This window comes from Siphateles boraxobius, unplaced genomic scaffold (genome assembly GCF_051911475.1).
Source record: "Siphateles boraxobius isolate OS27281-9 unplaced genomic scaffold, OSU_SipBor_1 65, whole genome shotgun sequence".
Lineage (NCBI taxonomy): Eukaryota > Metazoa > Chordata > Actinopteri > Cypriniformes > Leuciscidae > Siphateles > Siphateles boraxobius.
In genome coordinates this window covers 18,131,119-18,158,091 of record NW_027509192.1, presented here as the reverse complement: position 1 = coordinate 18,158,091, position 26,973 = coordinate 18,131,119, and the positions used below count along the sequence as shown (strand labels likewise).

Genomic DNA, 26,973 nt, shown 5'->3' with positions numbered 1-26,973 from the left:
TTGTCCAATTTTTTTGAGAATTTGTGGTTGAATGCAAAACGATTGATTCAAGTAAGGTTATTTTCCCCTATATTACAAGGTATTTTTTATTTTCATAGATTTATGGATATTTTTTCTAGTGTTTTTATAAATATATCTACATCACAACAGGTTATCAAAACATTTTTGAAAGATTAAAAGATTTTAAAATTGTAAAACATTTTGTCCATAGACTTGGTTGATCTCTTGAAAAATGTTTACTTGTGAAAAATTTATTCAAATAACTTTTTTCTTTTTCAAAGAATGCTTAAAATTTGGCATCAGTTTTGCTCTTTTTTTTGTAAATATTTTATTGACATTTAATCCCATTTAACTTGGTATAAACAGGCCTTAACACCCAAAAAAGAGACTAATATAGCAACTGGTGGTACATACCGCCACATCCAGATTGGCTCCAGCGTCAATCAGCATCTGGACTAAAGCTTCGTCTCCAGCTGAGCAGGCGTACATCAGCGGTGTCATACCCTGCACAGGTGCAGAGAGAGCAGAGTTGGACATCTGGATTCACAACATCATATCCGTGTAACAGAATAATGTATAGTTTGGTCTCAGTTGCTGGTGGTGTTCTGTCTTACGTTACCTGGTCATCCATGCTATTGACACCATCTGGCCCCAGCAGCTCGATGGCCTGGCTGATCAGATCAGTGCGGCCACAGTTGAGCATGCGGAAGCCCAGGTCCAGCTGGAACTTATCTGTGGCGGCTCTGGCATCCAGACGCCTGAAGGAACTGAAACAGCACTCCGGCCTACAGAAGACAGAAGTTAGACAACACGCATAAACGAGGAGGACAGTGGGTGAGTAAGTGAATGACAATGACAGTGAGTGAGTTAGTAGAATGAATGAGTGAGTGAGTGGATGAGAGAGTAAGTGAGTGGGAGAGAGTGAGTGAGTGGATGAGAGAGTAAGTGAGTGAGTGAGTGAGTGAGTGAGTGGGTGAGAGAGTAAGTGAGTGAGTGAGTGAGTGAGTGAGTGGATGAGAGAGTAAGTGAGTGAGTGAGTGAGTGAGTGAGTGAGTGGATGAGAGAGTAAGTGAGTGAGTGAGTGAGTGAGTGGGTGAGAGAGTAAGTGAGTGAGTGAGTGGGAGAGAGTGAGTGAGTGGATGAGAGAGTAAGTGAGTGAGTGAGTGAGTGGATGAGAGAGTAAGTGAGTGGATGAGAGAGAGAGTAAGTGAGTGGATGAGAGAGAGAGAGTGAGTGGATGAGAGTGAGTGAGTGGATGAGAGAGTGAGTGGGAGAATGAGTGAGTGTATGAGAGAGTAAGTGAGTGGATGAGAGTGAGTGGATGAGAGAGTGGATGAGAGTGAGTGGATGAGAGAGTGAATGAGTGAGTGGATAAGAGTGAGTGAGTGGGAGAGAGTGAGTGAGTAAGTGAGTGGATGGGAGAGTAAGTGAGTGGATGAGAGAGTGAGTGAGTGGATGAGAGAGTGAGTGAGTGGATGAGTGAGTGAGTGGATGAGAGAGTGAGTGGATGAGAAATTAAGTGAGTTGATGAGCAAGAGCTAGTGAGTAAGTGGATGAGTGAGTGAGTGGATGAGTGAGTGAGTGGATGAGAGATTAAGTGAGTTGATGAGCAAGAGCTAGTGAGTAAGTGGATGAGAGAGTGAGTAAGTGGATGAGTGAGTGAGTGGATGAGAGAGTGAGTGGATGAGAGATTAAGTGAGTTGATGAGCAAGAGCTAGTGAGTAAGTGGATGAGAGAGGGAGTGAGTGGATGAGAGTGAATGAGTGGATGAGTGAGTGAGTGGATGAGAGAGTGAGTGAGTAGATGAGAGAGTGAGTGAGTGAGTGAGTGGATGGATGAGAGAGTGGATGAGTGAGTGAGTGGATGAGAGAGTGAGTGAGTAGATGAGAGAGTGAGTGAGTGAGTGAGTGGATGGATGAGAGAGTGAGTGAGTGGATGAGAGAGTGAGTGAGTGGATGAGAGAGTGAGTGAGTGAGTGAGTGGATGAGATAGTGAGTGAGTGAGTGAGTGAGTGGATGAGAGAGTGAGTGAGTGAGTGAGTGAGTGGATGAGAGAGTGAGTGAGTGAGTGAGTGAGTGAGTGAGTGAGTGAGTGAGTGAGTGAGTGGATGAGAGAGTGAGTGAGTGGATGAGAGAGTGAGTGAGTGAGTGAGTGATATAGTGAGTGAGTGAGTGAGTGGATGAGAGAGTGAGTGAGTGAGTGAGTGAGTGAGTGAGTGAGTGGATGAGAGAGTGAGTGAGTGGATGAGAGAGTGAGTGAGTGAGATAGTAAGTGAGTGAGTGGATGAGAGAGTGAGTGGATGAGAGAGTGAGTGGATGAGAGAGTGCGTGAGTGAGTGAGTGGATGAGTGAGTGAGTGGATGAGATAGTGAGTGAGTGAGTGAGTGATCGAGTGAGTGAGTGAGTGAGTGAGTGGATGAGAGAGTGAGTGAGTGAGTGGATGAGAGAGTGAGTGAGTGAGTGGATGAGAGAGTGAGTGAGTGAGTGGATGAGTGAGTGAGTGGATGAGTGAGTGAGTGGATGAGATAGTGAGTGAGTGAGTGGATGAGAGAGTGAGTGAGTGAGTGAGTGAGTGAGTGAGTGGATGAGAGAGTGAGTGAGTGAGTGGATGAGATAGTGAGTGAGTGAGTGAGTGGATGAGAGAGTGAGTGAGTGAGTGGATGAGCGAGTGAGTGAGAGAGTGAGTGAGTGAGTGAGTGGATGAGAGAGTGAGTGAGTGGATGAGAGAGTGAGTGAGTGAGTGAGTGAGTGAGTGAGTGGATGAGAGAGTGAGTGAGTGAGTGGATGAGAGAGTGAGTGAGAGAGTGAGTGAGTGAGTGAGTGAGTGAGTGAGTGAGTGAGTGGATGAGAGAGTGAGTGAGTGAGTGAGTGAGTGAGTGGATGAGAGAGAGAGTGAGTGGGGAAATGGATAGTGTCATTACATGCTTTTATGGGTGGAGTGCTGTATTTTCCTCAAGTGTTTTCAAATCATTAAGAATAGGCCTTGACATCAGCATGAGGATCAGTATAAATCTGAGGCTGTACAGCCGCTCTCTGCCAATGTGTTAATACAGTCAAGTCACATATAAGGAGTCAGCATGAGATCATGTCTGATACCTTCAGCTCTGCCACACTTTAAGTGCCTGACTGTGAGGTTTTTTTTTTTCAGTTTAAAAGTCAGTTGACATTTTAAAACAGATTTAATTAGTCACACAAGATTGTGATAAAAACATTTGTTAAATGCAATAAAAAGTATACTTGGAAAACAAGGTCACCACAACTTGAGAACCTTTTAAATCAGCAGGAAATTTGATGCCCCTTGCTTTACTGTATCTAGGGTATTCTGAATGTTGCTAGGGTGTTGCTTTATGGTTGCTAAGGTGTTTTGGGTGTTTTTCGTGTAATGTTATGGGTTGGCTTCTAGGGAGTTTTAGCTGATTATCAAAAGAGCTCACCCTCTGTGTCTCTATGTTATTCTGGTCTGTAGATTTAGATGATGTTCCTCCCTTTAAGTCTAAGATTTTCTTCACTCATTGTCAGTCAGGATGTTTTATGATATGAAAGTCTTACTTTAGCAGTCTGGGCTCGCAGTCTAACCCAGGCAGGAGGAGCCGTGCTGTCTGTCTGACATCATCGCTGTCCACCAATAAGCTGCGGCGATGCTCGGCGTGAACGATGGCCACACGCATCCACTCCATCAGCGGGGGGAGGAGGAGGAACGGCCTGGGGAATGCAGGAAAAAAACAACATGTACTTAAGTTTTTTTTCCAACACTTTGGTTGAAAAATGGCTGCAATATTAATAACAACAGAGTTGATACGCGATTCGTTCGGAAAAAGGCACCACGGTTCGAAACGCATGATTCTTGGATTAATTACAACATGTTTAACCATCATAGAGTGAAAGTTTTTCATTTGCACATTTTATGTCTGTCAGTTTAAACATTCAAGCGAAAGAGAACTCGATTCATAACTCACACGCCGCCTTCTGTGCACATTCACACACAGAGCATCGATTCAGTTCTCTTGTGCTTGAACGGACACACAAGCAAAATTAAGTCAAAATGCCCGTCTCGGTGAGTATTCTCGTAAACACAGTCGCGTATGGCTTACAGTATGTGAACGTACACAATTGAGAAAGAAAATTGATGCGTATAATTATATTGGATCAGTGCATTCGGTCTTAAAGTGACGGCAGCCTAATAAAACTGCTGCTGAATGTGTCATTAATGTACTAACTAAAATCACTTTTTAAGCTTTAACAAAGATTAATTAAATTTAATTTATTCAGTGAAGATTAAGCAGTGTTATTTTACATTCTATTACATTTCCGTAGCTGAATACTGTGTAGACTTCCCTGAAAAACATAAAGCACTGTTTATTTCATTTGTATCTTTGTTGTATTTTATTTATCTATGCATGCAATTTGTTTATTATTTTATATGCAGATTCACCCCCTTTTTGGAATCACCTCAATCATTCAATGATTAATTATTTTCACATAGAACTATTCATCTGGTGAAACTGTTTTCATATCGCAATATACGTATATTGCAGAAACAAATATTGCAATGTGAGTTTTTTCCAAAATCGAGCAGCCTGAGTTGTAAGCAACTAAAACGGTCTTTTGTTTGCTCTTGATGATAGACAGACATTAATTGATTTTAGATCTGGTATTTAAAATGTGTTTTATTTTTACAATATAAAATAGTAACAATTCCCCTTAATTGAAAAAAAAAAATATCCAGATTTATCCTCAAAAGTGAACTAAATCTGCCAAAACCTCATTTAAGAAGGAAAAAATTTAAGAAGGAAAAATAAAATCTTGTGGATTAGAATAAATCTGTTGTAATATATTATATTGTTTTATATATATACATTTTTGTCTATAGCATGTCCTCATTTAGATTTAGTGTGTGTGTGTGTGTGTGTGTGTGTGTGTGTGTGTGTGTGTGTGTGTGTGTGTGTGTGTGTGTGTGTGTGTGTGTGTGTGTGTGTGTGTGTGTGTGTGTGTGTGTGTGTGTGTGTGTGTGCATGCGTGTGTGCGGGAGCGCGTGAGCGTGTGTGTGTGACAAGTCAGTTATGTAAAACAAGTTGGGCCACAGCGCACTAAATCTGCTAGTGTTTCTAAAGAAGAGCTTGTGCAATGAGAAAGCACATCTTTCAGCGGGACGGCCCGTGTCTTTCAGCAGACTGTCATATCAAAGAATTCACGCTGAGAATAAGATACAGCTGCTGAAGTCCTCCTGTTTTTAGCAGCTCATTGCATCTCCCTGCAGACATGAATGTGTTGTTTGTGTGTGTGTGTGTGTGAGCTTCTTAATAAAAACTTCACATGAGGACAGATATGGGCTGTTTACTGGACCCAGATCAAGACTATATTACGCAATCATTCTTCTGAGTCTCAACCTTTGAAAATGAAGACTGGAAGATTTAAAAAGACTGTCTTGTTCCTTCAAAAATAAAGAAATGAATAAGTAAAAATATAGTATAATCTAATAATCAATTTATTATTATTATTGATAAATCATCATCATTATACAATATTTAAGTGTTTTGGGTTCTAAAAATCTGAACGTCTTTGGCAGCACGTCCTGATTTTGCTGAGTTAGACGCGTTCCTGAGCCAACATTTTGTTGATCCAGGAACAACATTCCTGTCCGAAATTATAATCCTAACCATATTCCTAAACCTAACCCTGCCCATAACTTATCCCTAAAATCAGAGGGAAATGACAGCTGAATATCACTGATCTAGAAGCACCTAACCCTGGTTTAAAGCCTAAATTTGTCCCTAAAATCTAATTGGTTGATTGGAATTTGTTCCAGGAACATGTGAAATCAGGCATCATAATATACTAATATTCAATTTATAATCATTATCATTATCTTTCATCTGCTCTTATCTCCCATCTGCTCTTCTGCTGTTATCTCGGGACGCTAGTCCCGGGGTAAATAGCGTTCGTCAGCTCCAGTTTGTATCCAGCCTCTCACGGAGACTTCAGATGCCCCAACGCCTGCGATGAGATGACTAAACGCCTGCGATGAGATGACTAAACGCCTGTGAAGAGACGACTCGACGCCTGTGAAGAGACGACTCAACGCCGGCGATATGTTATGCCCTAAATTACTACATGATTAACTAACTGTATTTTTTCTATGTACATTTCTGAAATACACTTTCTGTAAAGCTGCTTTGAAACAATATGTATTGTGAAAAGCGCTATACAAATAAATTTGAATTGAATTGAATCATTATCATCCAATATTTAAATGTTTTGGGTTCTAAAAAGCAATAGTGTGAATGAAAAACATGTGGTTCTTTAAAGTCCCCCTGTGTGAAAATCCAGCTTTTAATACTGTTAATATGTCAATGTGTTGTTCTTAATATGCTTTAAGACAAACTATGAGCAAATTCATAAGTCAACACCATTGCTGAGTATTTTCTCCTTAAAACTGCAGTGAACCAAGGACAGTCTCAAAATTCCTGGTTTGAAATCGCTGGTGTTTCTGACGTCACAAACTACCTTGTAACCAATCAGATCAACGTGTGATCGTCAATGAGTGGATCTCTGAGCTGGTGTGAGTGAGTGGAGGCGGGGCTCATTTGCATATTCATAGAATTGCATATACGAAATAATGCAAGGGTGTAGAATTACATTCAAGCTATTTTAAGGCATGAAGAATTTTTTTTTTTTTAGGAAAAAGCATTTAAATATGTAATTTTGTTTATCAGAGATGAGTTTTAAGGGATACAATTATTGACTACAGGGGGACTTTTAAAGGGGACTGAAGTGAAAAACCCTAAATGTGCGCACTCACACCTAGAACAGCCTGTACTGTGTACCACCATCAGTTTGTTTTATTTAGCATCCAAGTCAGCCTGAACCATGAAGAATCATCAACAGTGATGATCCAGGTCCAGCATCCCCTCCCCGAATCCTAATCTAATCTTTTTCTAAGTAAAGCCTAGAGTCTGAGGAACCTCCAGCCGGTGTTTGGTAACGTCTCCGCAGCCGTCCATCGGATTCAGAGAGGATATCAATGTAAAAGTTTGTCCCCCGAGCGCTCGATGCACAGCAGGAACACAATGACGTCAAACAAACAAAAAACAAGTCGTCCCGCCGAGAGTCTGTCAGCCCGGCAGGACATGCAAATGAGACGTACTGAGAGGAGCGTGAAGCTCATTAAGCACACAAGATATGCGCAACAGAGAAGCCGATCTCCTGAGACCTACAGACGCGCTCAACCACAACAAACAGATCAACTTTGGAGATGACAACTTGATGGGAGCCATTTTGGTTCAAAAGAAAAGACAATTCAAATTCTAAAGTCAGCTTTAAAGTGCGAAACTTCTGAAGACAAAGCTAAATTTAGAGAGGCTAAATTTAAATATTGAGGGAAGATACAAAAAGACACAGAATCAAATATTTTTTTTTGTCAGTTGTTGTGCAGGTGATTAGGTTTGTTCAGTTCGCATGGCATTCAGTGTTGCCACATCAGTGTCCTCTACAGGGTTAAAGTTGACATGTTTATAGCTAGCATCTTGAAAATAACATGTCTGCCGAAATGACATAAACGTTTCGAAGGGAACTCTATCGCCCCCTTGAGTACTGAGGTTCTTACCCCCACAAGACATGTGTTAAAATGGCCAACATGGCATTATAGTTGCAATTTGTTGGCCAAATATTTGTTTTTTACATACTTAAATATATAATATTTCTAGTTTTTATATTTACATTGGTTGCTGTAGTGATAATTGGAGAGGAAAACTGGAAGCTACAAAGCAACAGATTTGGGCAGGACATGCCAAAAATCAGATTTTATCTGCCTGTCTGTACAAAAAAAGCAGTGTATTGCAAGCAACAAGCTGTGTAACGCTTACAGACCAAAAAAAATGAGGTTAAGTAACATTTGTTTGACTTGTGGTAAAACCTTAATTCAAGGAAAGATCTTCATGGGAAAGTGAGGGAAGAAGCGAAAAGAAACACACTTAATAACCACACACTTTCCCTAAAATAGTTTAGAAGAGCATTTTGGTTGCCTACTGTATTGATCAAGGGAATTTTCTAAGTGCCAAAGCTCTTAAAACCACTGTCAAGACGAATAGATTGCAGCCAGCAAAGTGTGTTTACTTTGGTCGCTCAAAAGAGGGGGTGGATGGTGTATATCCGTGAGAGCAGACAACGATTTGACTGTGTGTGTGTGTGTGTGTGTGTGTGTGTGTGTGTGTGTGTGTGTGTGTGTGTGTGTGTGTGTGTGTGTGTGTGTGTGTGTGTTTAAAAAAAGACATTAGTCAGTGCACTAAACAAGTCTGCGACAGGACAAGTTAATGGGGATTTTTTCATATACTTCATATAACTATCTGAATGTGTATTGGATAGGAACCAACCACCAAGAGCATTGCTTAAAAAAAGCATAATTATCAAATATAACATTTTTTAAAGTTAAATTTAAAATCCAGTTCTCTTTATTTTTTTGTATTTATTTATTTCATGGGGCCCCAGGTTTAAAAAAAAAAAAAAAAAAAAAAAAATATATATATATATATATATATATATATATATATATATATATATATAATTGTCTATTTTATTGTTTCTTTATTTTCTATTTTTTTTCCTCAAGTTGCATTTTAAAATCCACTTTTTTCTCTCTTTTTTTCAAAAAATGGAGGAACCATTAGTTTGAATGGGCTTGGTGCTTCTGGCTGCTGCTTCCAACAGCATTAAAAGCTTTAAGAACAACATTCAAATCTAGATACACACTTGGTACACACTTTTCCATTGCTAAATAGAATTATTGAGTCCTCACAGCTTTTCGACCAACAAACAAAATTTAATTATAACTCTGTTAGCAAGCTAGGTTACAACTACTGGCCACACACATGAACGTAAACTTACTGATGATAGTCCACTCCTCTAACCTGCTCTCGAATGAAAAACAAAACCAGCTTGAAATTTAAGCTCCTCAACATTTTTACAACTCTGCTTTGTTCTGTTGTCAGAGCGTTATGCTAGTGAAAAGCAAAAGTCGTTGTGCCTCCCTTCATCTCTTGTTCAGTTTGGCCCCTGGGTCACGCTTTCAACAATGACCCGTACTTCTGAATCAAGGGCTCAAGTTCAACCCGTGGCCTTCGACATGAAACCCGAGCTTAGTTTCAGCCTACATCAAAGCTTGGCTAATCAGGGCTTGTGGAAACCTTATAGCGCTTTGGGCTAATTTGGCGGACTAGCACACACAGACATTTACACATGTGTTAAGGCCTCTAACGTGACTAGATTACAGCAGAGATGTAACAGTGATTAAGAGTTCACTACTGAGACCACACGGCTGTTTCCCTCGCTTTAAACGTATATAACGCTGGATTATTTCTCTGAGTCATATACAAACACTAGCGTCTGGCAGGCAACTCCATGGCCACTGCATATTAAACGCTGTGGTTTTCAAGCCAGGAATTTCTAGCGGTTTTGGCAGCGGATGATGATTAATCCCAGCATCACTTTAAATGGGAGCGTTATTTTGTATATTTGTTTGAATTCTTAAATCATGTGTAAATAGTATACTGTATAGCCCACCATTGAGATTTTGATAAAGAGTCTTTTATACATCGGTTGATTCTGAGCGAGGCCTCGCTTTAAGAAATAACAACATGTTATTGTTTAATTAGTGCTATACCGGTCATTCTAAATTACTGCCTTTTCTGTTTTTCTTTAATTATTGCTTATCGTTTCCTCACTGCTGGGGGTAGATATTATGGGTAGATATTACTAAATCACACCAGTGATTTTCTAATGCAGTATCAAGATATGTTTGGCAGGTCCAGCATGATTTTTTATTTGTTTGGCTCACTTCTTTCAGTATAGGTGAGATAATAAATATATTATTATTATTAGTAGTAGTAGTAGTATTTATAAATAAACAGACTACAGTTACATTTTTTTATGGTGTAATTAATTATTAGCTTTTCATCCACTTATGAACCCCCAGCAGTTCCTTCACAAACCCCAGTTTGGGAAATCCTGTTTAATGCACTTTGAACAAATTATTTTTTCTCTATATATTTTTTTCATATTACTATAGTACAAGATTATCCTGTTCAAAAGTAATCTAAAAGTAATCCGATTATATTCCCTAAAATTATTAATGTAATAGATTATACAGTTTTCATCATGTAATTTGTATTCACTCCCATATGTAACTAATCTACACAAAACTGTGTAAAAATATATACTTGTGAGAATTTAGTACTAGACGTGTCAGACTAACAGCAAACATGATTATTATATATATATATTTTTTTTTTCACCTTCACAAGGTGAGATAAGAAATAATAAATGAAAACGATATTTAAACTCTATGCTTTCTAACTGTGTCTGAGGAGGAGGCGGGGCTCAGGCACACACACACACACACACACACACACACACACACACACACACACACACACACACACACACACACACACACACACACACACACACACACACACACACACACACACACCCTACGTCTGTTCTTCTTCAGGTAAAGTCATATATTTGTGTGAAAAAAACAGCGTTTTCTCAGTTTGCCATCAGTTGTCAGAAGATAATAGCAATAACTTTGTCGTAGTATCTTTCCAACGTTTGAGGGGATTTCCCATGAGTCAGCGCTGTTCAATGCACTGAATCAATGCCATTGATCTCTATGAAGTGAAACATCCAGTGAAATCTTCAGCTTGTGATTCTTCTTAAGTGTGGGTCATATTTCAGGATTCTTTCCCACAGGAAGTCTCTGAGATCCTGACACCTGGAGACTGCAGGTAGATTGCAGTTCTGGAAAATGGTGGCGCCGTGGTGGTTTCACTCCTAATTTTCCACCTCAATTCCAAGTTTTTTTTTTTTTTTTGCAGTTAATGTGTCTTTTCTTCTTGGTCTATTTTTGTATGACCCTGCTGAACCAAAGAGCGTTTTGCTGTCCATTGGTCATGTCTTAATTTAGCAATTTCTAATATTGTATTAATATTGCATCCTTCTCATGAGCAGTAATTTTTGACTTTTCAGTGCGGGTTAAATATCTTTTTTTAGGCCCATTTTACTTGTAAAAGAAAACTTCATTAATAATTATACACACCTGAATATAAGGATTCTTCACTTCCAGCCTTCCTTAACAATTATATATCACTTATAAATGATTAAATACAAAATTAATAGTAGTTATTAAGATTAAGGTGTAGTTTTGGAAATGCTAAAATGTGCTTGGAAAAAAAATATGATCAGAATATCAACTTGCATAATAATTATGCACAGTTTAAACTTCATTTTAGAAACTTCATCTTAGTACTCATTGGTGATGGTACTTCTATGCTCCAATTAGCTGGTATGTATGGATATGTCTTGTCTTCTCTGTCCTGATTTGGGGTCAGCGTACCTTCCACCCCTCTCATCTTACAATGACTCCTTAATGTGCGACCACTTGCACCCCAGCACTCCCATTCACCTTTCTGACCCTTTCCCTCTCTCTCTCCACCCACTCCATAAGAGCCTGTCCTCAGACATCATAAATCAACACTTCCCATTACAAACCTCTAGCTCACATAACCAGACTTCCCTGGATCTGCAACGCCCCCTTTCGGTTTACAGGCCCTGTCAGGACCACACAGTACGTCTGTGTGCCATTGTGGTTTCATTTCAAGCAAAGGTTTTAAAGACTTTTCAATGGAAGGTGCAGAGAGGAGACCTTAAATAACAATTGAGCCCTTTACCGTAATGACTGCCAGGAGTGAAGCACCACCTGTATCCCATTTTGCCTTTCTACCAAACACACAGAAATCTTTTCTGGCTCAAACATTAAGGAAGATTCATGATTGGAGTCCTGGAGTTGGCAGTAAGGCTCCTTTGTTGTTTTCCACTTAAGTTTGTTAGCTGAAGGTCTTACACAAGTGATCCAGCTGTAGCCAATATCAAGATTTGCCCTTTACTTAAAAAACATACAACCTGAGTAATTGCAAACATACGTATACACACAAATCGCAACACGTGGACAACTGTGCTTTGGCGTTCAACAACAAACATCAAAGAAACAAACATCTCAGCCCATCAACGACGTACTGGATTTACTTTGTTTTTGGATGCGGTGTAAAGCTTCCAGAAATTGTTGTAGCCTACCTGTGTCACCCATTTTTTTATTAAATAGGTAATTTTTGAGCTGATTTTGGTACAGTTTCCGAAAAGTGTTGCATTTAAACACACACTTGTTTTCAATATTTGCAAATTACATGTCAAAGATAAACATCAATAATATAAGCTTAAGCTTTCTTTTTTGCTATATAAACAGTATCAATGCTATCAGTAGAGTAAAAGTCACTCAGATGTTTTTGATATGTGTTGTGTAGTTGTATAGTTATGTTGTGTAGTTATATAGTAGCTACATCTCTAATATTTATCCCATTGAGTGACTTAAATGGCTTCTGTGTAGCTGTTTTTTGTTAGTAGCTTCTAGCTAGTGTAGCTAGCTACTTTTCAAAAAGCTAGCTACTGTCGTTTGACTGCCTCAAATTGTTAGAAGCTTTTAGTTTGGCAAGTTGCTTCCTCGACATTTTTTGTATCCTACAAACAGGCGTCCTTCCAAGAGTACCTCCGTGGAGAGCTAATACAGTACACATGTAACTGAATCCTGCATAACATAAACCTTCTTATTTACCTTTAGCAAGCAGGTAATATCCTGAGGAGATCCTTGTAGAATGACAGACAAGCTAATGACCCAGTCTTTAAACAAACCTCTCTTTAAGAACAAAATATAACGAACGTTTAGGAAACAGCAGCTGGAAAAGGGTTTTGAGGAGCTCCTCACATTTCTACTATATCATTAACAGCTTTAAAGTTCCTTCAGGCTGTTGGATTTCACAGAGCTTACTTACATATCAATGGGACATTAGGGGTTTGGGGTGTTAATTAGCTCAACGCCCATTGTGTGAATTGGAGACTAGATTAATGGGAGGGGAATAATAATGAGGCTCACCTTTCTTTGCTCAGGGCCATCCTGGGCGGATCCAGGTTGGGGTTCTCCATGGACTCCATCTGAGGGCATCGGAGGAAGTAGTAGAGCGTGTGGAGGGCGTCCGGGGACCAGGACACTTGCTGCTGCTGGCGGGCATGACGAGCCGGACTGAGCCCGTGCCGGACTGAACTGAGGCGCTGCATATGGTGCATAGCCCGGGACACCAGGTCACCTGATGATGACGACAAACAATGGACCAATCAGACACTTCAGAGCAGGCTAATAAAGGTTCATTTCATTTAATTAAAAAATGCTCTGTGCACATTACACTGACTTGAATACACCTCGCCTATGTTTTTGTTTGTTATTAATTATCTATTTTTTGGTGAGCATAAGGTGAAATATTTAATTGTGAGGTCCTTATTTTGTTTTGTTTTTATGCACACAAAAAGTACATTATCATTAATGTTGAACCTCTGTAGTGACATGGACAATTTTAATGATGTCTTTACTACTTTTCTGGGCTTTGTGGAACATAATGAAGAAAAATCCTTAGTAATAGAATGAAATTATATAAAAAAAGAAAAACTATAGTCTGGCACTATAGTATTGTTTTTAGCAGTATTAGCATTATTGTTTGAGCAATGATACATTTTGTTAACTCATTACACAATTCCAAGTCATGTGGTGCAACCAACATGAAGAAAAAGAAAATGTATTTATAATAAAACACAAATAAATTCATTTGTTCATTCATTGACTTTTTACAACATGTGGACCAGGTTAGTTCAGGTTGTAAAATGTCACATGGTACAACCTTCCAGAAACAATTATATCTATGAATTATTAATATACAATAAATCAAAAATACTTTTTATCTTAAAATATATATTTTTGGCTTAACTCTTTGTATTGATGCTTTTCACAAAAAGGAAAAAAAGACAATGCATTTGCTTCAACCTATTAAGCTAAAAATCAAGTTGAGATACAATTATGAATGCTTGCACCAATACACACAAATATAATAATAATGGATACAATAATTGTAATGATAATATAATGGATAAGAATGAATCAGAACAGATCAAATGATTTAGAATAATTAAATAAATTAAATAAAAACATTTTTTCAAAACCACTAAAACTAACATGAATAAAAAAAGTACTGTAAAAAATATTTTTGCTTTCCTTTTTCTTCTTTGTCATTGACCCAGATATCAAATTATCAGCAAAGCTCAAGCAGAAACTAACGAGCCATTGGACACTTATTGAAACCAAAAGCCAGCACAAGTTGTCCTTCATAGATCTGTGAATGTGAGAGAGAAATTGCACGTCTCTCAGGTGATGAAACACTCACCTTCTGTTTCTTCCCTTTATGGATCTCACAGTTCCACTAAATAAGAATAGCCTACTGTTGTACCATCTACTGTACCATGAGTCCGATACAAATTTAATTCTCAACATTTGGTAGGAAACAGTTCTATTACTAACTAAACTACATATGGACGCACAGATATCATTCAATGCATGTCTACGCTAATTTGAGAAGCAAAGTAGTGGGCTGGTCACTCCATTTGTGGGAACATGTAGAATTCATTTGTGGTAATCACCCCTTGGGTTAATTTTCAAACCACAGAGTGGTTTGTGAGTAGGAAGATTCCTCTGTTATTATCTGAAAGATGCCCAATTTGTAGCAATAGGGGCCCTATTGTGTTCTGCCAGGCCCTGCAAAGTGTCTTAAGAGTATTTATGAAACTATGACGTTTGGGGCTTTGCTACTAATGCCTGCCCTGAAGGCTGAGATCAGTGCGATTGGACTGGGGATATAAATACAACATCCTCAAAGCTCGTGGTAATACTTGTTGCAATGTAAAGGCCCTGATATAGAAAAGATACTTTTGTCGTTCGCTTAGCGGTAATCAGTTTGAAAAACTTAAGCACTGGTATACTGTTAGCGAACATCCTGACACAGACTAACCGCAGACTTTCCTCTCAATAATGCAACAAACACACAACAAAAATTACACTAGTGTTTCTACTCGCATCGTATCTCAACCAACTGAACAGAAGAAATGAACCAGAGAAGATTTCCATGTCAAAGAGGGTGGAGCCTCAGAGCCACACCTATTACATCATCACCATGGACCAATGGAGGTTCAAAGGTGTTTATCAGCCGAGGCAACCTTTTCCGTAACGTTTGCTTTGGCAATCTGTTTCCAGCTTCGGAAACAAACTCTAAATAAACTTCGTTTAGGCCTGATTTTGTTTAAAGTTGACATATTGTGACCCTTTTCACAAGATGTAATAGACAAATTCTGGGGAAACCATAGATTTATGTAAAATTTCAGCTCAAAATACCCCTCAGATCATTTATTTTTTAGAGATTGTTTTTTTGTGTGTCCCTTTAAATCCAAATGAACTGCTGCTCCGCCTCAGAATAGGGCTGATCCTTTACACGAGCTTCGGATACTCCGGCAATAACAAAACACGTGAATCTCACTCATCCAGAATGTCAGGGAGTGCAGCCTTACGGAGAATCTCAGGAAGAGGTTAAACTTTTAGACGCACCTGGACGTTTCTGAATGGTTAAGGATACATTATGTAGTTGTTGTGGAGTTTCATCTCATCAACTTGCATGTCCCGTCATGTTTGACTTTCACACAAGGTGACACAGTTCCCTGAGGTCTTTATGAAACAGCTGTGACATTTCTTTGGTCAAATAGTGTTTTGTGCTCATCTGTGCAGCAACGGCAGAACAGTTTGCATGCTTTGCTCGAAGTTTTGCCATTGCGTTAGAACTGGTTACACTGTTGTCCCTTGAGAAAACCAAATGGAGGCGCCGTGGGTGGGAACGTGCAGATTAAGGGGCGGTAATATTATAATAAGATTCCCTTCCTACGTCAGAAGGGGAGCGAAATCTAATCGGCTTATTTTTTGACATGCTTGCAGAGAAAGGCTTACCAAAATGAAGTTACTGGGTTGTCACTTTTCACGTTTTCCGGGTTGCTAGATGCGGACGATTAGCACTAAAACAGATTTTCATGCTATGTCCCCTTTACAAATTCATCACATCAGTCCATTCTTTGATTTAGCTTGAAGTATATCAGGGTGTTACGGTTCTTCCCTTTCAACCACTCCACCAAAATCCAACTGAAAAGGCTACAAACAACAGCAAATTTTTCACAAACCCAGATTGGTTTTATGGGCCAAATCCACCATTTTCAGTTGTGTAGAAGCGCCATGTGTGTCAAGGGTTCCAGGGCAGCTGAAGACGTACAGATGCCCCACTGTCCAGCGCATCTCCTGGGTACAGCTGGATCAAACCTACACGCGAGCTGGCGGGGAGGTGCCAACCTCACAGGCGTGCACAAAGAGAGCTCTCACTGAATTCATAGAGTTTGTGTGCGATTGCTAATGTCCAACCGAACGCTTGGTCTGCATGAACGTGCCCTTGTGCTGTGGGAGACAAGCAGCAAAGTGTTCGGCTTTTGCCGGAGGAAATCCGTGCCTTCCAAAGGAAAAACGCCAACCCTGCCACCTCTGTGCCTGTGGCATGATGGGTAAACACAGGTAAAACAGCTCAGAGAAAGACAGCCCATGCCAACAAAGACCTCCTTCAACTGCAGGGGAAATATCCCATTTTCAAATGTAAACTTGTGTGAGGAGGGAACCGAAACACTGCACAATGAACCAACAGTCAGACTCCGCTGAATAAGGTACTGTAATCTTTGTACTTTACATTTGTTCAGCTTTCCACTTGTATAAAATCCAGAGCAAACAATAAACCCCAGACCAGATGTTGCTTTTATCAAGGGAACCGTGTTGAGACAGACATGCTTCGTCTCAGTGCAGATGAGTCAGTCATCATGTAGTCAGAGGAGAGACTGGTAAAGCGTTTCATCATCTTTGAATCATTATAGGAGTATCTATTAACGCCATAACATCCTACAGGAATTATCAGAAATAACAGATACACAAGACTTTCAGTTGACTTCCAGCCTCTTTTTGTCTGTTTTTTATTTATTTCCGTCACAGAACTTTCTGTTTAGAAAGCAAACATGCCTGTTCTTTGGGAACAACATGGTGGTGTTTATCTAGAGCATAAAATAATAGGCTAACCGTGCCAGAAAGATAAACAGTGTCTGCTTTATCTCCCTTTCCATGTTGTGTTTGCAGGGATAACACCAAGCAATTGTTACTCTTTATGATACTTGCTACAATCTTGAGTCTGTTGAGTGTCAATGCAAGCACTATGACAGGCAGAGACATTAACCAAACTTTTTATTTTATATACTTTTAGAATTGAATATAATTTTATTTATATAATAACAATGATATTTTACATATATTTTACATAATCTCTTTATATACGTGTTTAGACACTTTTGCAAAATAACATGCATATAAATGCATAAGTATATAAAAAATAATTTTAGGTTGGACATTTCAATTTTTTTATACATATAATTATTATATGCATATCATATATTTTTGTCCATTTGCACTTTTTCCGTTTATTTTTCTTGATGCACTATTATTTTGGACTATTAACACTGAATACAATATTTTTAATTATACAATCATTTTTACATAATTTATTTACAATAATTTTTGCATTCGATATTAAGGATATGACATTTGCAATCAGCTCCACACTGAAAGATTCCAGCGTGTATAACCTTCTCATAAGCTAAAGCTTAAATGTGACCTTTCTGAGTTGTAAATGATTCAGTATGTTTCATAATGAACACGAGAGAAAGAAACGGATACTCGGATAAAAGAGTATCAGACGTGGCAGACAGACAGGAAGGAAGTCGAGACACTCACTCAGTTCTGAGATGCTGCCCACACATGTAGCCAGTAAAGCCTGCTCGAGTGTCCGCAGCTCCAGTTCAGCGTACGCATCCTCTCTGCTCTCCAATCCCGTCTGACATCCATCTGTGTACGGACTGAAATGAGCCGGAAGTGATAGAACACCTAGAACACAAAGAAAGGAAACCAGTCAAGACAAATTGTAAATGTAAATGACATATAAAATGCGGTGCTTGGCATAATCTTTCGAGCAAAACTCATTTATTTATAAGGGAATTTGAGTAATCTGGTGCTTAATTTATAAAATGTTGTGTAGAAACCACCCTACATTTGATCTGTGAACGCACAAAAAACGTTCCAGATAAGAACTCTTTAACATATAAAAGAGCAGCAGTCAACGTCCAAATCCTTTACCTGAGAAAGGTGGCAAGAACTGCTTAGATTTCCAAATACCTGCAGTACTCTAACCCTGCCACAAGGAAAAGTGCATCTCTGCCACTTTAAAGACCGTTCATATCAATATGAACGTTGGCGAGGATTTTTGCATACGCACACTTTAAGTTCATATCTGTGCGTGTTTTATAAATGAGGCCACTGGAGTTTCATGTGACGGCTAAAATAAATCTTGTAAATAAAAGAAATTGTCGTTTGTGGGCATACAATTAAACTAAATTAAAATGTAAAGTCCACCTGTGGTGAAAATCAAGCTTTTAATGTTGTTTATATGTCCATGTGCTGTTTTTAATATGCTTTAAGAAAAAACATGTGTAAATTCATAAGTCAACACCATTGCTGAGTATTTTCTCCTTAAAACCAAAGAAAGTCTCAAAAACACGGTTTGAAATCGCTGGTGTTTCTGACGTCACAAACTATCTTCTAACCAACTAGGTCACAGAGTGATCGTCAACGAGTGGATCTCTGAGCTGGAGTGAGTGAGTGGAGGCGGGGCTCATTTGCATATTCATAGAACCACATATACTAAATGAGGCAAGAGTGTAGAGTTACATTCAAGCTATTTTAAGGCATGAAGACATTTTTTTCAAGGAAAAAACACTTTAATCATTTTGGTGATCAAAGATGAGTTTTAAGGGATAAAATTATTGACTACAGGGGGATTTTAAAACATGGATCTTGCCGTGTTTTTTTTTTTTCAGAGTCATATGCAATAGAAACTTATTCTACACAAAATCAGTTTTCATTTGCAGTATTTACCACTTTCAAAACGACAGTCACAAGACAGATCAGGAAAAACAAATGTGACATTTTTATCCATAACCCAACCTTGAAAACTACTACCTTGCAACACACTAACACATGCAAGAATTGGAAACTTCAGCAGATTCTATTCTGGGATTGTGAAACACTTTGACTAAATCCAAACAGCATTACTAATAAACCTCACTGCATTTGACCAGAAATCACAAGAATGATAGCCAATGCTGACTAGAACTGTCTTTTTGTTTCCAAGGTGTTGTCTAAGATAACAAAGGTTGCACAAGCCCACGACAGTCACTTCCTCTGCAAACATCTTCTCTTACGTCCACAGTGCTGTTTTCTTGAATAACCTGGTGGTTCAGTGTTGGTGAGTTAGTGGGACTTTCCCAGTATAATCTGACTAAAATGAGTCAATTCAAGGTTCTCAGAGCAATGCAGCATGTTCAAAACTTTAAACTGATCACCTGCCCCGTTAAACTATTGCATAAGACCAGGATGGCTTTATTAAAGCAATGACTTGTGGCGGAAAAAGAACTGCTACGGTTACATAACATGAAATGATCTGCTTTGCTCCTTCAACCTCTTTTTATTTCCAGACTGGTTGGGATGTTTTGGACTTAGTGAGTCAGAGTTTGGTTTATGAGACAGTCAAAGCTTCATTCTAAAGTTTCCGTCTTTTAATTTATGTTTTGCTGAGCCATCATTGGTTGATTTAGTTGAGTTGTCTCCAGTAGTGACATCCTGTCCATATGAAAGGATCGGGAAAAACGGAGAGATCAAGGAAGGGGAAACTTGTGCAGTTACGTTTCTCACTGGTTCTTTGTAGTTCTGGACAAAGCTTTGATTTGGCCTTCAGGGGTGAGAGACCTGCCAAGGAAAAGGAAACAAGCAAGGAACCCTACCAGAGAAGCGAAAACAAAGCAATATTGTAAGTCCTGTTTCTGATTTATGCATGGAGCTTCACAGGAAAGACGGATCTCTATCCCATCTGTGAACTTTAAATGAATATTCTGGGTTCGGTGCTAGTTAAGCTCAATTGACAAGATTTGTGGCATAACACACAAACAATAATTTCCACTTTCCTTTACAGTGAGCCTCTTACAATGGAAGTGAATGGGGCAGATTATGTATCATTAAAATGCTGCCTGTGTTCGAAATCGCATTCTGCATGCGATTATAAAGTGTCCATCGAATCTCGGTGGAAGTAGTACAGGAGGTCATCTGGGCCATTTTTGCCCAATGGTTTTTGAACACTATGCATTTGGACATACTACTCTTTTGGTAAACTGTTTTTCACATACTTTATAGTAAAGAAGTTGGCATTTTCGGGCACAGCGACTGTTTTAGTAGTATATCCAAAAGACAAACATTATGCTTGTTAAAAAAAAACTGATTTTGATTTTTATCATTATAGGGTGGTTGTGTACACACACTGGCAGCCCATTTATTTTCAAAGACCATGTAAAAGTGATTTTTGCATAATAGGTCCCCTTTAAAAGAAGAATAAATGTAAGTTCTTTGATACATTTTATACGCATTTTTTCTGTTGTTAAATTCTCCAAAAATGGCCCATTTACTTCCATTGTAAGGGCCTTTTTTAACAGATTTGAAATAATTTATTGTGGTAATCAATACACCATAAATTCAGTTAATTGAGCATAACTTGTACTTTAAAGGGACTTAAAGGATCCATCCAGAATGCTGATAAGTGCCTATCCATACTACCAACAGGGCCAGATTCAAGATGCCAATGATTTCTGGTTCTACCAAAGATTCAAGACATTTACAGATGAGGGTGGCTCCATGTTTCCTGAATACAGCCTATTTATAATACCACAGTGTGGCAACAGTAAAGTACTATGGGAATGACTCCTCAGACTACTCACAAACACTGGGATCATAAATTCCAGTAGACAAAGCCAAATGTTTGTTTACAGTAAACACCCTCATAATGGTATCTGTGATTTACGTTTATTACAGTATATTTACAACTTCAGGGTGGCTGAGTACCAACAACACTCCAAAATGTGACATGAAATCAGATACACAGAGGGAAATAACCTTTTTTACATGCATACAATCCTAAATATATGCTTCCAGTGACAAGACCTTAGCAAAACTAAATGCTAAAGGCTTCTGGGTGGTTCCAGTGCGGTTAGGTGGTTTCTATGGCGGTATCTCTAGTTGTAAGGGTCTTTCTATAGGTGATTATTGGGTGTTCTGTTGGTTGCGAAGTGTTTGCTTAAGTTTAATTGCTAAAGTGGTTACAAGGCAGTTTTATAGTAAAGCCAAAATATACTTACATTTTGAGAGAAACACTTGGCTGAACACAAAGCCTTTCAAAGCATGCTCTATTTGATAGCATGCACAAAAACAGGCGTTCGACATGCACACTAGATAGTTTTATCTGTCCAAGTGGACGGTGTACTTACAGCAGCGCATACGCAAGGTGAGTGTTGAGACAGAAGAGTCCACTAGGTGGCAATACGCAGTTGTGATGTATTGTGTAGTAGTCGAAGAAGAGTGCAGAAAGAGCGATATAAAACAAGAACAGTAAACAAAGCAGCATATCATTCTCCATCGTTTTTGTATTGGTTCTTGTTCAAAACTTTGCATGCAATGGCGGATCCGCTACTTTCGTTCTTCTATCCTCAGAGCGAATGTCCTGTAAATGACACGACTCGGTGGTGCCCTCTAATGTCTTGTAGAGTATTGAAAAGCAATTGTACTGCGCATGTGTCACACTCCGTGCTCATCCGTGTTGGAGTATACTTTAAAAGCTGTGTGGACTCGACTGTGCGCGAGTTGAGGAGGAACTAGGAAAATGAAGTATACCCAGGCCTTTATGCACCAGAGAATAGGCCTACTTAGAAGAGAGAAGAGTATAAGAGATAGTGATATCTGCTACAACAAGCACCACTAAATATGGCTGACGGGATGCAGAGATTTCAAGAAGGCCTTATTTCCTCTCCTGTGGTACATGACTGTAAATATAAAACATATGGCTAGGTATAAAAATATATTGCTTGGTTAGTTCTCCATGACTGTCCAATTAATTGTGGGCCAGGATTTCAGGGAAGTCAGAGAAGAACGCACATGTAAGTAAATGATTACTGGAGTTCCCATTTCTGGATTGATTTGTGGTTCCAATTTCTTGTTACATCATGGATCAGATAGCATGCTTTATACGACTATGCACTGATTTAGATGAGTTGCAAACACATGCACATATCTGTCCACAAACACACAAACATAATGGATGCAGCATGAGAAACCGCCGTTTATGAGAATCTCAACCCCTCCATGAAAATCCAACCCACAACAAATTGGTCCAGCTGCAGTGGGTACAGCGTCTATAGGGCAGGACAAAGCCTGGAGTATTTGCTGATGCTGGCCGTTCCTTACAATGGAATCGGCTTTACAATAAGCACACATGCCTGCATATACTCTCTCTGCGGTTACCGTTTACTCACAAGGGTCATAAAGGGCGTCACTTGACAAGCCTGTGATCTATTTCCATTTATGGGTTTCATTAAAAGGTGCTAGTGTCTAATTAGACAGGAATATTCAGAGTTATAGAATATTCTTTCTATTTTAGTTTGGCCAGAGGAGTTTCTCACAAGTTTTTTGCCACTGTAATATTCTGCACTGATACTGTTGTATGAGAACTAAACGGAGCTGGGCGATGACATCACTGTTTTCACACTGTTTTCAATTATGAAATTAGTTAATTTCATCAATAAAGTAGCTCTTACACAGTTATTAAACCGAACTGAATCAACACCAAACTAATTTCAACTGATCAATAACGGTTTACTATTCTCTTTATAGAGCTGCTTTACAGCAGGACTGAATTCTACAACATTGTCAAATCACCTTTATTTATATAGCGCTGTATTTACAATACAGATTGTTTCAAAGCAGCTTTATAGAGATAACAGGATAAAAATACAACAAAGTTTGTTTCTAGAAGAAAATAGCGTCATAGTCCAGCTTAAGTTCACTGATTTTTTTGTTGTAAAAAAGTTATTAATTTTGATCATTTATATACAGTATATAGCTGCTCTGGAGAAAACGGTGATGTCATCGTACAGCTCAGTTCAGGTCTCATATAATGGTGTCAATGCTGGCAGATCAATATTATTGTTGAATATTAAATGAATATTACATTTTCCCAACATTAAAGTTAAGATAGAAAACAGGAAAATGTTTCATTGTATAAAGCGCTATAGAAATAAAGGCGGCTTGCCTTGAATAGTAAAATAATGTTTCTGATATATATATAATAAAACATTTTGAAAAGCAAAATATATATTTTTACATTTTAAATTTGAATTTTAGAATTGTTTTAGTTTTAGAGGACCAATTAGTTTTGGTGTTACAGAAAAATTACAGTGGCACTCTGATCATATGAAATTAAAAATATTCCACTGTATATTTTTTTTTTTGAAAGGAAACCAAAGATACAGTAAACCGTTGAGCATTCATTTCCAGTTGTCATCAAACTGCACAGACTTCATTCTTATATGTAAGAGTTATCCAAGTTTAAAGGAAAAAAGGAAAAAGCACCATACAGTTTAGGTGTCACACTAATGTTTATTCAGTATTTTGTGCTATGAATGATTGACGTTAGGTAAGCATCCAATCTACTCTATTTCCATGTATTCTTAGCACTTCGCACTTAATTTTCGCTCTCGCACCATGAGAGCACGGCTAGTCGAGCTTCTGTAAGTTTAGAAACTGGCAGTGCAAGCGAGAAATCTCCCATGAGTACACGCCTCGTCTGAACACACGCCTGCCTTTCCCACAGCCCATCCCAACACACTCACACACAAAGAATCTCCTTCCCTCGTTCGCCTTAGATCATCGCTTCTGGGAGAAAAGTGTGACCAGAGAAAAAGAAAGAAAGAAAGAGATGCTATTTTAGTTTAACTTAGGTGAAAATCAATTTTAGAGTTCCTCACAACAGGAACTAGACCAACAAACCTCTTTATTTGTGTGTATTTACTGAAATTCTTGTTCAAGTCTTTTTCTTAAAGAAGCCCATTACACTCTCTCAGTGACAGCAGCGGTGTCAGTATAGAGTGCATTCCTGTTGGATAATTGGTCTGGAATTAAAGATGTGTTTGGTCTAACACATGTCGGTTGTTCCTGTGTGTGTATCCGAGTGTGTTAAATGCTGAGGTCTCTCTCCTTTATGGGCCCAGAGGCCTGATTCTCTGATGTCTAAGTGGCATTTCACATTCAACGGAGGCCACCTGCTACAAACACAAGCTCTTCTTTCATAACAGCCTTGGTCAGCACTTCAGTCATTTACGGCTGAAATACAATGGCCTTTGAGATGATAGTCATTCAAGATTAAAACACAATCTATAAAAAAGCCACAAATGTTTTAATATGTGCAACCTGCTTTTGGCCCGTGCTGCCCACACATACAGAAACAATGGGATTACTGAGTCCAGATGTCGACCGTAAATTTTTCCACATGGCTAACGTTAACTGCACCTAAAAACAGCTGTTCACGAGGTCAGGGGTCTTTAATCTATTTAGTAATTGTATTAATATGTTAACCTGATCTGAGATCCGTCACAAAACAGTAGCTAACAGATAAGCTAACGATGAAGACGTTAAGTAGCATAGTAAAGTTGGCGTAAATATAAAAAATGCAGTAAATGTCACCTATTATGTCTGACTCTAACAATTACAATACGAAATACGAAATATGACTTAGTCTTAAAAAAAAACAATACGAGTGAATGATGACTTCAATAGAAATTCATTCAGTGACGATATTTAATAACTTTCACCACAAAAGAGCATACAACATACATACAAAAGTAGCATACAACAGTAGTTAATAGATAGCTAAACACAGAAGCTAGATAAACTTGAAAGACCTTGCTAAATACTAAATATTAATAAATATTGAGATAAAATACATTCACTATGTTTCCATCCACCTATTTCTATACACATTTTGGAATATTGCATAAAAAACGCTGGATGGAAGCGCCAAGATTCACATAAATTCTCAATTGAGGTGAATACATTTAGGTGGATAGTTTAAGACATGCGCATAAACTACAATAGAAACACATTAGCTTAATAAATCCCTCGATTCTCAACAAAAAAAAAAAACTCATGTGGCTTTGTCTCAACAGTGGATGTGATTGGAAAACTGGACAAACCAGCGGATCAGTTTCATTGCACAGCATCTCAAATGTTGGTTTGGTTGTTCTAAACTGCCTAAGCCAAACTCTGTCATCAAAATGATTTGGTTCAATTCCCACCCAGAAGTGTCTCACAATAAATCCCAAACACATGAAAGATAGCATGATTGTATTACATCATTACATCAAGTATTACATTTCGTCTGCGCGTCTGAGACGCAAGTCATTCTTGATGGAGGAAAAAAGAGCCACAGCGGCTTCCCCGATTGCAGCAACTTCCATTTTTATTACAGATATATTGTGCCAATTTTCAAGGATGTGAGGATTTTGTTCTCTTGAACACATGAGATGCAAACGCTGCTTTATTCACATATGTTTTATGCGATATTTCAACTTTGGATGGAAACATAGCTAGTGACACTATATAAATGATTAATAATTTATAATATAAGTCAACATTGATGTATTTTGAAGGCAATGTTGCCGTTTCACATGTTTGATATTCTGCTAATTCATACCATATTTAACATATTGATCTGACCTGAGATCTGAATCAGAGAACCGTGGCAGAAAATGTGGTTAACAAATACTAGCTTAGTTGGGGACATCAAATTTAACATTTATTTTAATATTCAACAATAATATTGATCTGCCAGCACTGACACCATTATATGAGAACTGAACTGAGCTGGATGATGACATCACGGGTTTGATGGGAGTGGGTATATATATAAATGAACAAAATTAATAACTTTTTTACAACAAAAATGAAACATCAATGAACTTACTTAAGCTGGACCATGATGCCATTTACGCTATATAAATAAATGTGACTTGACTTGACTAGCTAATAGCTAACAGATATGAAAATACAGACACTAGATAATAAATCCGTCCTTGTAAATTTGACTATAAAGTTGGTGTAAATATGACTAATTAAATTGTAATTATTATACAAATGTTTATACAAAATGTAAAAAAAATTACAAATCTGGAAAATATGCACACAAAAAGTAAGCATATTGCTTAATATGGATGTTTGATGATATCTAAAGTAGCGCTAACAGTCTAGCTATAGCAACTGAGAGCTTTGAGGGTGGTCAGCTGTGTGCCTGTGGTTGGTCATTTATACAGTAGGCAAAAATAACTAAGCATGTGTTTAGTTCAGATTGAGTCTTATCTGCATCTGAGCGTTCTGGGTAACATCATTAGAGTGCACATCGGCAGGCAATGATCACTTCACACATGCTTGCCAGGCTAATTAATCACAGTGAGGAAGACTGACTGCCCTGCGTCCCGTCACGCCTCAGGAGAGCTTTTAGATGCGTTTGGAATCTTTTCAGCGGCCGTGTGACATGTTTTCGCCACTAATCCAGTCAGTCAAGCAGATGTGTTTCTCTAAAGATAATTAAATAATAAAACAAAAACCCTAAGGGGGAAAAAAACATGCTACATGGATATCCAAAATGATGGAGCACACAATATGCAGTAGTTTGGCTTTGTGGTTTTGTTGAGATTAGGGAATCTCTTTTCATAATCCTCTGACTTTGCTTTGAAAGATATACCATCATAAGCTGAACAAATATAAAAAATGATCACAATATGGCTTCATTCCTCAGGAAGATCTTGCTTTATGAATTCATACCTACTGTGGAGCCAGTGGTTTCTTTTCATGTTTACAAGATATAACCACAAATTACTTCATTGCTCTCATGTTACAGGTAATAGATTTTACTCCACATCTTGCTCAAATCAAAAACAAAAATTCTGAATAAAATATGGGTGGTGCTTGCCTTTTAAAAACCACCACAGGGAGTTT

The 26,973-nt window shown here is 38.4% G+C and overlaps 1 protein-coding gene across 1 annotated transcript in view; it reads right to left on the bottom strand.

Moving 5' to 3' along the window:
• The window catches only part of abtb2b (ankyrin repeat and BTB (POZ) domain containing 2b), a 59,472-nt gene that overhangs the window by 8,129 nt on the left and 24,370 nt on the right, over positions 1-26,973 (bottom strand). Inside the window, exons 2-6 of the mRNA XM_077211293.1 lie at positions 17,785-17,934; positions 12,979-13,189; positions 3,549-3,701; positions 620-785; positions 415-504 (exon numbers count right to left, since the gene is read on the bottom strand). Of these exons, the coding sequence (XP_077067408.1) occupies positions 415-504; positions 620-785; positions 3,549-3,701; positions 12,979-13,189; positions 17,785-17,934 (770 nt within the window). The remainder of the gene's footprint in view (positions 1-414; positions 505-619; positions 786-3,548; positions 3,702-12,978; positions 13,190-17,784; positions 17,935-26,973) is intronic.